The 13,051-nt window shown below is 40.4% G+C and overlaps 3 protein-coding genes and 2 long non-coding RNA genes across 6 annotated transcripts in view; 4 read left to right on the forward strand and 1 right to left on the reverse strand.

Annotated features, from left to right (window-relative positions):
* tnip1 (TNFAIP3 interacting protein 1) overlaps positions 1–1,427 on the forward strand; it is a 12,152-nt gene extending 10,725 nt beyond the window's left edge. The window contains exon 18 of the mRNA XM_025063333.1: positions 41–1,427. Coding sequence (XP_024919101.1) covers positions 41–123 — 83 coding nt within the window. The 3' untranslated portion in view covers positions 124–1,427. The remainder of the gene's footprint in view (positions 1–40) is intronic.
* An 837-nt stretch (positions 1,428–2,264) lies between these two features.
* Positions 2,265–3,244, forward strand: LOC112488174 (uncharacterized). The gene is made up of 2 exons (XR_003052002.1): positions 2,265–2,402; positions 3,122–3,244. It is a non-coding gene; the product is annotated as an uncharacterized LOC112488174 (long non-coding RNA).
* Positions 2,728–4,855, reverse strand: gpx3 (glutathione peroxidase 3). Its single transcript, XM_008327438.3, has 5 exons — positions 4,732–4,855; positions 4,002–4,152; positions 3,791–3,908; positions 3,340–3,439; positions 2,728–3,242 (listed from the first exon to the last, which is right to left on the reverse strand). Exons 1-5 carry the CDS (start codon positions 4,831–4,833, stop codon positions 3,024–3,026), a joined length of 690 nt encoding a protein of 229 aa, XP_008325660.2. The 5' UTR covers positions 4,834–4,855; the 3' UTR covers positions 2,728–3,023.
* Positions 3,423–5,512, forward strand: LOC112488173 (uncharacterized). The gene is made up of 2 exons (XR_003052001.1): positions 3,423–3,865; positions 4,723–5,512. It is a non-coding gene; the product is annotated as an uncharacterized LOC112488173 (long non-coding RNA).
* A 129-nt stretch (positions 5,513–5,641) lies between these two features.
* dctn4 (dynactin 4) lies at positions 5,642–12,191 on the forward strand. 2 transcript variants are annotated; one of them, XM_008327439.3, is made up of 14 exons: positions 5,642–5,863; positions 6,508–6,578; positions 6,854–7,032; positions 7,140–7,183; positions 7,285–7,392; positions 7,927–7,947; positions 8,443–8,516; positions 8,963–9,075; positions 9,168–9,277; positions 9,376–9,449; positions 9,579–9,633; positions 9,725–9,832; positions 10,844–10,941; positions 11,046–12,191. In XM_008327439.3, the coding sequence occupies exons 1-14, from the start codon at positions 5,729–5,731 to the stop codon at positions 11,263–11,265; spliced, it is 1,410 nt and encodes a 469-aa protein (XP_008325661.1). In that variant the 5' UTR covers positions 5,642–5,728; the 3' UTR covers positions 11,266–12,191. The 2 variants fall into 2 exon arrangements, with proteins under 2 accessions (XP_008325661.1, XP_008325662.1); XM_008327440.3 differs by lacking the exon at positions 7,927–7,947 and having other exon boundaries at positions 5,650–5,863.
* The last annotated feature ends 860 nt before the right edge of the window (positions 12,192–13,051 follow it).

Consider the following 13,051-nt stretch of genomic DNA (forward strand, 5'->3'; position numbering starts at 1 on the left):
CCCCCGCCCGGCGCGGCGGCGGGGGGGGCGGGGGCGGCAGCGGCGGCCGCCGCAGCAGCAGCGGCTGCGGGGGCAGGATTTGGAAAAAGGGAGCGACAAAACATTGAGCCTGGAAAGCACTAAAGCATCACCATACCCACCTGTGGGAGTCTGGGTAGTAGCATGAAAACAGTTTGTTTTTGAGTTGACAAAGTGTGATTTGATCTATAATTTTCCTACGGAACTGTAGATATCCGATTGTAATGTTGTTTATAGCTGCGTTTTATAAGGCTATTTGTGAAACACTTGGCTATTCTGAATGAAATATTATTTTGTGTTTTATTAAATTTTCTTTCCCTTTTTCAGGACCTCAAGTCATTTGTTTATTAGGTTTGAATACTCGTGATTGTCTCTCTGCAGTAATGTAACAACTTTGACCCACAGTTCGTTACATGTAGGGTTACAGGAAGCCATTCCCCAATATGACTATGACTACATATACTAATTCCAATGCTGAATGATGACGTAGGTACATTAAATCATAGAGTTTTACAACGTGAATGTCGATTGATTTGCAGAGATCTCCTCAGTACCATTGATGTTGAAAACCTGTCCCGTGTGTAACTGTTCCAAAGTGGTTGTTGCGATGCAAAAAGTTTGGGAAATTTAATTTTGATCTTATCATACCAAATACATGATTGTGATTCTTGATAATTTATTTATAACTCTGTTTTTGATAGTTGCATTGACTAAGTGTAAATCATTGTCTTTAGTAATGCTGTTCTTTCTATGTTGTTAGTGTACTCCCAATATATTGTAGCTATTGACATTGTATGTTTGTACCAGACACAAGACACAATGCACAATACATACCTTTTTTCTCCATGGCAATGGACCTAATCTCATTAAACACTTGTACTTTACCACATTTGATTTGATCACTCGTTCTGATATTCACACACACACACACATACATACTCACACACACGCGCACACATCTTGCTGCATCCTGTACTTTTAGCCTTACAGTTGAGCCCCAGCACACACCTATCTAGGTTACAGCACTAAAACACGCAGGCGGCAGCAGAGACGGCCGCCGTCGTCAGAGACCTGATTTCATTAACTAATCTCAAAAACATTTAAATTCTGCTCACATTTACAAAGTAAAGTGCACCTTTGCATTTGTGTACTTTCCCTTTTGCTCCAGTGTCACTGCTCTATCCAGTGGCACAACAGAAATGAATTCCAACAAGTTACAGGAGGCAGAAATCCCGATCAGTGAGCTGTGACGTGAGACATTTGAAGTGCACCTCTAAAGGTACGCTGTATTTACCTGCAGTTGTATTTCCTTGGTTTGTGGCCCCTTTTATTTTGCTGTTGGCAAAAGCACATGTGAGACTTTTTGTATTTGACTGGCTTAATAAAATTTATTCTTAAGTGTCTACTAATATTTTACCCTTCTTTATCATGTTCTGTTTGTCATTATAATTTTTTTTGCCTCTTTCCTGAATGGTTTATAGTTACATGCATTTATTGGTTCTTATGCAGCATATTTCAGTAAGAAAAGACAGTTGGGTGAGTTTGACATTATGGCCCAATAAAAAATGGGGGGGAATACAAAAGCAATTGAAGATTTTGTTTTCAATTCCAATTACTTTATAAGCTTTTACATTTTTTACAGCTACATTTTATACAAATGTAGAATTTTTGAATGAATAAATGTGAATTTTCTACGTCTCAAAATATGAAATGAAGTCTAGAGATTTAAGTAATTCTTGGTGAATTTGATGCTGGTCTTAGGTGTTTTTGCAGCGTAGTTTATGGTGAACTGAACCCTATTTAGTAACAGGTGTTTTTGCAGCCTAGTCAATCACCTAGATTTTACTTTCAATATGTTTTTTCCCCAGTAAAGGGTTTTCAGTAGTATTGCTCGACAAGTTGATGGCTGTGACGGTTATTTGGTTGCTGAACCTATTTCAAGATTTCACAGTTCCTTGTTGAGCGTAGTTTATGGTGAACTGAACCCTATGCGTCTGTTTCGCGTCTAATTTGTACTTTGACGGTTGAGCTTGCGACAAGAAACGTCGCAGTACCACCGGAAATCGTGGGGGCGGTGTTGCGCAGTATAACTGGCGTGCGCTCATAAAACGAACAGAACGAGGAAGACAACCACCGGATGCACAAATTTAGGATCGATGAATTAATGAATAACTCTGTCCACAGAACCGCGCTGTGTTTAATGTCCACACAGACGTCCATCGCCTCCTGTTCTGCTTCCGGTAAGGACGTTTCTCTGAGCGGGAACTTTACTACCTGTCACCTGCCATGTTTGTTATTGCCTGAGAAACTGACGTTGGCCTGAAAATGAACTTTGAGTTCAGCACTGCCCTCTTGTGGATATATTGCTGACAACCATGCTTGACGTAAGTCTAACAACTTATGATTTGCACTCGGTTTGTAATATATTTATCCGGGTTGTTGAACTGATGAAGCTCAACATCTTCCCAGTAACTTTCCATGACAGAACTAAAAGTGATAACTCAGTGTTGATATGATGTGATGGATATGTTTAATTTTAATCCAAACATTTTTTTTTTTAGAAAAATCAAGTGTTCGTGCTAAAGATTGTGTGTGGATATGTTTAATTTTAATCCAAACATAAAATAGGAAACTTAAAAAGAAAGAAAGAAAAGGGTCCAGTTGTTTTTTTTTTTTTTACATTTCAGAATTTGAAAGAAAGGATGCAGGTTTTTTTTACATTTCATAATTTATTTGAGCTTTGTGCACACTACAGTATAATGGCCACCTGTTCCTGGGATGAGGAGATGCCAGGATGCTGTGGATATCAGGGCAGTCTGAATGCACTGAAGAGCTGACCTGAGGCCCAGACTCAGACGAGGCACCACAGAGTTTCTGTTTTCAAGCCTCTTCCTCATGAAATCATGCCATCTTCACATCCTCAGTAACTGGTGCCATTTACTTTACAGTCTACATCTTTACTAATCTATTTAATCACATGAAGGAATTCTCACTAATAACATATCTTAACCAAGGACTTTCTCCGTGTAGCGCTGCAGCAGGTATTTATTAATGTCTGCTCGGACCATGGAAATTTCGACTGATGGGTGCCATCTCATTACAGGCTTCCCATCTGGCCCCACCAGGAACTTCTCAAAGTTCCACTTGATGTCGCTGATCTTCAGAGGCTGCCAAAAGAGTCTGCTGGTGTCTCCGAAGCTTTCTCCAACTGGTGGGCACGAGCTCTACCGAAACCACCAAGAGATGAGATGAGTATAGAAACACACTCAAGTTATAATACAGGGCACTGACACAAAGGAATTACATTTCTCATTGACTTACCTTAAGGAAGGTGTAAACTTCTGCCTCATTTTCTCCATTAACGTCACATTTCTCAAACAACTGGAAATTTGGAACAAAGCCATTGCCCGGTCGGACATGCCTGGAATCCAGACAGAGGGCAGCTTATAAGTGGACATACCTCTGGTTACTTAGTAGTGGCTTGGCAGTTTTCCCCTAAACTCAGTACAAACTGAGCAGAAGTTCATCCTACTACACATGAGCTCAATGTTGCAAACAGACAAAGTTCTGTATTTGAGGCAGAGCTAATGAGAAACCGGACCCTGTGGCTGAAGTACACATTTCCTTGACTTGATGAAGCCTCGTATATAATGACAATGGAATTATCAGGTTAAGGTTTCGTCCGTGGATTTGACTGAAGATTCTAATACTGAACCTCATAGTGCACACAATGTCTCTTGTTCAAAATACAAGATTAACCTCCACAACTTACTTTAAACCAGGTAGGATTTCCTGCTTCGCTCCTGGTTCCTGTTTCCCAAATTGGTTGGAGGGAAAGCCAAGAATAGTGAGTCCAAATTGTTTCATCTCATCATGTAGTGCATTCAATTCTGAGAAAAAAAACAAACAAAAACAAAACAATGAGCAAATGTTACCTTATTTAAAACCAAAGATTTTCAGTGTTTTTTGTTTTTTCTTCTTACCCACATACTGGTAGGTGTAACCTCAGTATGTGGCCACATTGACAAACAGGACACTCTTGCCGCGGTAGTCACTGAAGGTCACAGTTCGACTTCCCTCCAGAATTGTCGCGTTGTAGTTGTAAATTCTGTCATTTGTGGTTGTGTTACATCGCTGTGGGTACGGAAACAGGGCAATTTATGATATGTTTACTCTGAAAACAACCACTTTGTTACTATGGACATTAGCCATTAGTTAACTATTACCCAATAAAGGCAATGACAGGACAACAAAAAAAAAAAAAAAAACACTGTAATTAAGGTCTTTTTTTAAGGTTTGGAGGAAATGTATTAATTAAAAAAAACAATAAAATGAATTCAATAAACTGCTTTTGACACCTTCTGCAAACAGATTACTGATCTTCAGTTGTTTGCAAAAGGCCTGTCTAACTGAGGTCGAGTTGAGTCCTAATCAACTTTTGGAGACACGCTGTGGCTGGAGGACAATTTAGTATGTGCACTCAATAGGTGTGTCTTTTCTTTCTTTAACTGCGTTTCTATTTCTCGTAATATAGAGCATATAAAGAGTATCAATTTAGTTTTATTATTGTTATTATCTCCGCTGCTGACTGTCATCGGCGCATGTGTGAGAACTCTGCGTCGTGACAGAAAACAAACGGTGTTTTTTTTTTAAGTAAGTCTTTCAAAGCTTTACTGACGTAATTCACAGACACATTATCAACAGGTGTCCTACCTTGACGAAGACGCCTTCGGCTCCGTCAGCATCGCAGGGCCGCAGCAGTGAGAACAGCAGCAGCGGTAAAAGGCTCCACATCCTCCCACCGTCTCCAGCCATTAGTGACGAGACTGATGTGTCGTCCGCTCCCTCGGGATTTATACCGACCTCAGGTGGGAGGGATCCGGGTGCAGCTGACACTGATGAGATCCTGCTGTGACGTTCTGTGTCATCAAGGAAGGAAAGGAGAGAAGGAGGTGAAAAGGGATAAAATGAAAGAACAGGGGAAGAAATAAAGGCGATAGGAAGGGAGAGAGAAATAAAAGTAAGACAGAAAGAGGAAAGGAATGGAACCGAAGGAAGGAACAAAGAAAGAAATAGAAGCAAAAGCAAGCAGATCGGTAGAATAAAACAGCAGTAAAGAAATACATGAAAGAAAGAAAACGAATGAAAAGTAGAAGTATTCTTCGTGAACCTCCATTACTGCTTATCGACAACATTTGTCCAACTTTGTGACACTAATTTCTAAATTTATATATTAAAGATACTCAATGGTAAATAGCGGTATATTGCATTTCTAGAAACGGTTGATGTGGAAGTGGTCTGTAAAAGATAGCGATTTCTGCTATAATTAATACCAGGGAGCTATAATCAATGTACAGTGTTTATGTTTAGGTGTTTCTGATGTCGGGGCGATTTTAGACCTGAGGTTCAACTTGTCTTTGATGCCTGTAATGCCCTGATGGCGGTGCTGTGACCTGAAATGTGATTTTTCTTTCCCTTCAAAATAAAAATATATATAAAAGAATAAAGACTGTAAATATGGCTGTCTCACTATAGTTTCCCCTTCAAAATAAAAAAAATATATATAAGAATAAAGACTGTGTAAATATGGCTGTCTCACTATAGTTTCAGTATTTAACCAATGGAGGTCGCTATTGAGCAGACTCATCTCCTTTGGGAACAGCAGTGACGTCAGTGAGCGCTGTCTCGGCTGCTGCTGCTCCTTTCAGAGATGGCGTCTCTTTTGCAGCCCGTTAAAGTTGTTTATTTGGTCAAAGGGGAGAAAAGGATCCGATCTCCCTTATCTCAGCTGTATTTCTGTCGCTACTGTTGTGAGCTTCGATCACTGGAATGTGTCTCTCACGAGGTTTGTTGACGTTTTCCTGTTACTAGCCGGTGATATGGTAATGCTAGTTGGTAGCCTCTCTGTTGTCAGGCTACCAGCCTTGACAGGGAGGCGGGACTAGTTCAGCCTATGAGTTTCAATTGGCCGAGTTGCCTCTCAGTCAAGGCACGGCAGTCATTACATTGGCGGAGACATGTTTCTTCCGTTGTATTTAGCCTAATAGCTCGAACAAGCTAACGTTTAACAGCTCATGCTTTTCTTGGCACCAAAATACATCTTTGTTGAAACCTGTAAACAACAAATGTTACATCTGATGAAAGCAAAATATTTCCCATGACTTTATTTGACTGTAGTAAACTGTGTCGCAGTAAAAAAAACAAGTTACGTGGCTTGCAGTTCAGGACACCACACCCAGAGTGGTCCAGATTTTTCTTCTACGATATCTTAAACTAAATGAAGTGGAAACAGGCTGCAGATTTGTTTAATCAACAAACATTTAGATTATATGATGATGCTCACTTTATTAATTTAACTTTAATTTGTCATAATGAATAACGTCTAACCAAATACTTCGGTTCAGTGTGTTGTCGTCACTTTAATTCGATAATTATAGAACAGTGTTGTGGACACATTTTTTATTCATTGTATCACCCTGTTCTGGTCAGGTGGACTCCCACTATTGTCCGAGCTGCTTGGAGAACATGCCCTCTGCAGAGGCAAAACTAAAAAAGAACAGGTGAGAGTGTAGTGATGACGCTGTTCAAACCTATTTATGTTCGACCTCACTTTGAATGATGTTGAACATGTTAAACATTTAATGTGTGAAAAACACCGACCTCACTTTAAATGATGTTAAACATTTAATGTGTGAAAAACAAGATTTAGTTACAGTACAGGACATATATGTATTAAAAGTCATATGCCTGCTTGTCTTTTGATTTGATTTACATATAATATTATGATATATTCAACACTTTTATTTTCATGTTTATCTTTCTGCTTCATTATAAGGTGTGCAAATTGTTTCGATTGTCCATGCTGCATGCACACGCTCTCCACTCGGGCCACTAATATCCCAGCTCCTCTGCCTGATGATCCCACCAAGACAGCAATGAAGAAGGCCTACTACCTGGCCTGTGGTTTCTGCCGCTGGACCTCCAGGGATGTAGGAATGGCTGACAAATCAGTTGGTAGGTGTTCATGTAAAGTATGTATGGGTAATTATCTTTCAGGCAAACATATGTAAATTAGTTCAACTGATTTGTTATTGTTTTTTTTTTCTCTTCTCTCCATGCAGCCAGTGGTGGATGGCAGGAGCCCGAAAACCCTTATACTCAGAGGGTATGTTTCCATCTGTGGTCTTTATAAAAAAATCTGTCAGAGGTGTATTCACATGTTCTCAGATTATGTGTATTTGTGCTTTTCTCATTGTGTAAAGAGTCATCAACAAACTGATTGAGTATTATCAGCACTTGGCTCATCGTGAGAGGCAGGAGAGAGACCGTCAGAAGCTGGCCAGAAGAAGACAGTGCATGCCACTGGCGTTCTCGGTACTTTGACCTTTTTTTCCAAGAGTCTCAAGTGTTCGAACATTTTTATGCTCTGGTGATTTAATTGTGTAAAACAGCTGTTGGAGTTAGTGCTATTTTAGAAAATAATACTAAAGTGCATGGTCTATTGTTATTCTGCTTAGTCTTGAATTTTTTTTCCCACTTTCAGAATTAAAAACATAAATTAATGTTGACCTTTCAGAGTTCTGTGTTTACATTGAAGTTGATGGATGTCAGAAATACAGCTAGCTGCTTTAGAAAGTCTAACACTGTAGCAGCTAATAGCTGCTGTAAACATGATGCGCAAGCTTCATGACAATTAGCTTTATTTGAAATAAAATATTAAAACATAGTGCTTTCAAAAATCACTTTTAGGACTTGATCTGTGATCTCCTGCTTTTCTCCTCCATTGGTGCATTTCTGTTGCTGTTGCATGTTAGAAAATGCCACTAATTTGCTGATTTGCTTCACCTGGTTTTTCTCCCTTTTTTTCCTTTGCTTACACTTTCTGATATTTTGGTTTTTATCCCGCAGCAACACACTATTCATGTGGTGGTGAGTTGTCTTTTTCACAACTTGGCTCTTGGTCTCTTCTGAAACAGTAGCTCCATCCTTTTCTTTCCATTTCTGTCCAATTTGGCTCAACGTGACCTCACAGATCACATGAAGGTCTCCTCGGATACATGAGACTAAGAAAACACACAATGAGATCCTTCATGTTGGTTGGAGGGAGAAGAGAAATGGTGGACTGTATGGGGAAAAATATTTTCCATTCCAGTAGAGTTTAAACCTCTCAGTTGGTCAGACCTGATTCTCTCCCACTATTCAATGAAAAAGGGTGCCGTTGTGGCTTCAGTCTTTCTTTTTAAATCAAGTAAATGTAAATTAGTTTATTTTCATTAACATCAATTTGCCGTCTCTTTTATAGTTTTTCACTTAGGGTTAGTTTTCATTTAGCAAAATAATTTCATTAGGTTTTTTTGGTGTTTTTAAATAATATGGAAGCAAAGTGTCTAAGAATTTGTCAATTTTCTTTTTCTCACATTCTAGGAAAAATATGGCCTTGGAACTAGACTGCAGAGACAGAGGACTGGAGCTCCCATATCAAGCCTGGCTGGTCTCTCGTAAGGACATTTTTCATTTTTGCACATTTTTTCTTTTTATTCCACATTTAGACCTCATCAGTTAGTTGATTGCACTGCAATGATTATCAACCGTCCACTCTGGGCCACAACTGGATTTTAAAGTTTTTATTATCAAAGTTAAAATGTCCTGTGTTCACCACTATTAAGGAAACTGAAAAAAACATATTTACATTCTGAAATGACAACAAAATCTCTGCACTGTTTAACATGCTAATATCACCCCTAGTGGTGAACTGAGGTATAGGTGATAGGAGCCTGAATGAACAATAAACATCAGATAATAATGTTGGACAAAAAAAATATATTTTATGTCCAGCCCCAGAAAACTTCTGCCCCTCAAACAAATATAATTGGTGACCCTTGCTGTAGGCCATTTTCACAAAACGCTGTGGTTGTTAACAGTTGTTTTTGTGTCCCACCTCCAGCCTCCAACAGGGGGAGGAAAAGAAAGAGATCTTCATTGAACCTGCTCAGGCTCTTGATGAAGTGGAGCCACTGCCGGAGGACTTTTACACCAGGCCCATCAGTTTACCTGAAGGTATTATCTCTGCATGGGGACCACATTCAGCAGTGACTCGTGAAGATATCGTTGACTTCACATATCCCTGTTGTTTTAACACCTTTTTCCAGTGACAACGCTGCGCCAGCGGCTCCTGCAGCCTGACTTCCAGCCTGCAGACGTGTCCCAGCTCCACCCCAGACACAAACACCTCCTGATAAAGCGCTCACTGCGCTGCAGAGTCAGTACCACCCTGAGGGATTTTTTGATTATAGAGGTTTATTGATGAAGTGTAATAGTTTACATTTAGATGATTGTTTTTTTTCTTTCCTTCTATAGAAATGCGAACACAATCTGATTAAGCCGGAGTTTAACCCAACTTCAATCAAGTTTAAAATCCATATGGTGGCCATGTGAGTGTGACAGTAAATCTGCCGTGTTCTTATTTAAGATATGATGTGGTTTTGAACCTAATGATCTTGGATTAATTAATGTACAATAATAGTAATATCTGTCTTATCGTCTGTTGATTTACCTCACAGGAGTTATATTCCCGAAGTGAGAATTATGTCCATTCCGAATCTGCGTCTCATGAAGGTCAGTGTGTGCAGCGCTTTAATGAACTAAATAAAAATCTAAATCTAAAGTCATGACTTACTATATTTTTTCCCCCATGGTGCCTATGAAGGAGAGTCAGGTGCTGCTGACCTTGACCAACCCAGTGGAGAACATCACCCACATCACATTGAGTGCCTGTGAGGAGGAGGATCCTGATGACATCAACAGCACTGCCAAGGTATTTGTCTTAAGTCTAACATTCTGTTTGGTTGAGTTTATGTTTGAGCTCCATTTAATGGAGGTTTATCTACTTCAAAGAGCCATTTAGTTTTTTTGGGTCTAAAAACTGGATGTTGCATCAGAGCGTTTTGCTAAAATCTCTCTAGCGCAGATGTTAAAGTGCAGAGCCGTTGGCTCTTTCACTCTGCAGCTTCACATCTTTAATTCAGGGCGGTCGGCGTCGGTTTTCACCTCCATCTGTCAGCTGTCACATGCTAAGACCGCTGTGTTCCTATGGAAAATGTGACGCCACGCCGTCGCCTGTTCTCCAGCAGATGCTGCGAGTCCCTCAGTGACTAAAGGTCGTTGGCCACCGGAGTGATTAAAGTCCTGGTAGACGGAGGATGAAGAAACACTGCGGGCTAAAACTTTAATGACTAATTCTTATTCATGTGATGTTCAAACAGACGGAGCAGACTCTGACTTTCTGTCTGATCACATATTTACACACCTGGGAGGAAAGGGAAGACTGGGTGAATCAGATTCGACCTCCCACCTCCTCCTGGATGTCGTACACATGAACCTTTACCAGACGTCTGTAAACACTGGGGTTCACAGGTTTTTTAGAGTGGGCTGTAATGTTTGGTAAACACAGCAGCAGGTGATCTGGTTTGGCAAAAAGAGAGGCAAAAAAACTTCCAGAAACTTTCAGAATTATACTTAAAATATTCCAAAAGTGGAAACTTTCCCTGGAAATAATGGCTATTTATAGGAATAAACTAATAAAAATACAAAGATCTTTGTGACTAACAAGTTTTAGTTTCTCTCCTCTGACCCAATGATGTACTTGTAGTATGTGGTATTTTTTTCCTGAGAGCCTAAAGAAAATACTCTAAAAGACAGTAAAAGTCTCTACATGCTCTCCACCTTTTCATGCTCATTAGTAAGATTTGTTTTAACAAGAAACTGTAGATTTTCAGGAACATGATTTTGATTGATTTTATTTAATTTTTTCCACCCGTTTGTTTAGGTTATAGTTCCTAGCAAGGAGCTGATATTGGCAGGGAAGGACGCTGCTGCAGAGTACGATGAACTGGCCGAACCTCAGGATTTCCAGGACGACCCAGAGTATATGAAACACACACAGTTTAATTTTTCTTTTATTAAAGTTGCCATCATGAGAATGTTCAACTCTGACCCCGGCGCTGACCCGTCTCTCATCTATTCCACAGTGTGGTTGCCTTCAGGAAGTCCAACAAGATTGGTTTCTTCCTAAAAGTCATCCCTCAGAAGGAGGACGACGGCGACGTCACGATTGCCCTCAAGATCAGACACGACTTCCGCAACCTCGCCGCTCCACTCAAGTCCAGCGAGGAGGCTGGCGACGGCGCTGTCGATGTCATATGGCTCATGCACCACGTGGAGCTGAGGCTGGGACCCCTGGCTTCATGAACACCACCACACACTACAGTCTGGACCAGGCCCAGTGTTGGGGCTGAACTAGTTTCTACAGACAGTGGGGTTTGTTTCATTGGAACTGATTTCTGATCCGGCTCATTAGTGTAAGAGTATTAATGATTTTGAAATAACTTTTGTTTTATTCACCTAAGCTTCAGTTCCATCGCACAAACTCTAGCATCAAGTTTTCTTTTTCCGTATTTGTGGCTCGATCCATATCATGATCGTGACCACGTCGTACTTGACTACATTAATGTCTCCCGCCGACACAGAACCGATAATGAAGTCGCTTTGATTAGAAACACTGCACTTGTTGTTGTTGCTCCAGAGTGAGGAAAAAGTATTAGATTTGTCTATTTATGTCGAGAGAGCAGAGTGAGTGGAACGTGTAAATAAAACGCTGAGGCCGTGAACAGAATCAAAGATGAGAACACACGACAGGCAACCTGCGAGCTCCGGTCCTGTGTCGTCCTGTTTTCATAGTCTCAGGTCCAAACCTGGACCTGGCCCATAGTCCGACTGTCGTTTTAGAATCTTTGACATTAGGGACATGACGTAAGCACTGTAAATGACGTGTAGTCTTAACGTTACCATGTGTGGAGACACTCGGATCCTACCTTCTACCCTGGATGTATCGGTCACAAGCTGCTGTCAGTGTTTGGTCTCCGTTGTGTAAACTCAGTAAAATCCAAGGTTCAGAAACACAGTTGGGGCAGTGGTGGCTTAGTGGTTCAGGAAGGGGACTTGGGCCTGGAAGGTTCGAGTCCACCAGCGGCCAAGTTACCACTGAGATGCTCTGAGCATGGCACCGTCCCCACCCACTGCTCCCCCTGCTCACTTATATAATTCACCTTCCCTTTCCCCTTTCCAGTTAACCATCTGTAATTGCAAATAAAAATAAACAATATAAAATCATGTGATACTGTAACAGACTCCACTGGTTTGTATCAACTTTGTTTTTTCCTAAAAATCACCAACTTTACTGTGGATCCTTGCAGATTTGTACTGTGGATACACAAATATTTTTCAGATTCATATCATGGTACAGTAGTTTCATATATATATATATATGTGTATATTGTTTTTGTTTTGTGGTGGGCAGACAGAGTTGTTTGCTGTAGATTCAATGGTTTTCTGGCACAGAATGTGCTCTTTCAGTAACAGGAGGGATTTTCTTGATGATTTTAAACCCCACGGATTATTGTAAGGATGTCAATGTGTTACGGTAAACAAGGATGAAATATTTACTGACACAACAGTTACTTAAAACTGGGGTGGGGATCAAATCGATCTTCACCAGTCATGACAAACACTCCTGGTTCTATCGTGTTGATAAGTTGTCACACACAAAAAAAAGTGTGACCACAAATAAAAGTAATTAGAGTTCTGTTCAGATTTCATACTTACATACTGAACTTTGCAAAAACAAACCGTTGGTGTGGCGTTTGGGTGTTGCTCGTATATTTTGATTGGAGCGCTCTTTGACCAATCTCCTAGTCTGCTAAGTGTTGTTTTCTCGTCATGATAAACCGAGAAAAAGCTAATAATAATGTTGGTGAAAGTAAACTCCAAGCAAATCAAAATATGGACCTTAATACCAGCTGACGATTCTCAGAGTAACTAACTTGTTTGACGCGAAGGCGGTGAAGTTCATCACCGACCTGCTCCAATTGACGTTAATGGGGAGTGAGTTAAAGGCGGCTGAGGAAAACTGTTAGCACATAATGACAGTTACAATTGACGGACACGGAGCTGCACAGCGCATCTTTATCAACCCGCA

Source organism: Cynoglossus semilaevis, chromosome 15, assembly GCF_000523025.1.
Source record: "Cynoglossus semilaevis isolate Cse_v1.0 chromosome 15, Cse_v1.0, whole genome shotgun sequence".
NCBI classification, from domain to species: Eukaryota; Metazoa; Chordata; class Actinopteri; order Pleuronectiformes; family Cynoglossidae; genus Cynoglossus; species Cynoglossus semilaevis.

What these genes read in the sequence shown, in the direction of transcription:
- dctn4 (XM_008327439.3), top strand. Translation starts at nt 5,729, where the DNA reads ATGGCGTCTCTTTTGCAGCCCGTTAAAGTTGTTTATTTGGTCAAAGGG. An exon ending in GCCCATCAGTTTACCTGAAG is followed by an intron (nt 9,076 to 9,167) that starts GTATTATCTCTG and finishes ACCTTTTTCCAG; the next exon opens with TGACAACGCTGCGCCAGCGG. An exon ending in AAAATCCATATGGTGGCCAT is followed by an intron (nt 9,450 to 9,578) that starts GTGAGTGTGACA and finishes TTTACCTCACAG; the next exon opens with GAGTTATATTCCCGAAGTGA.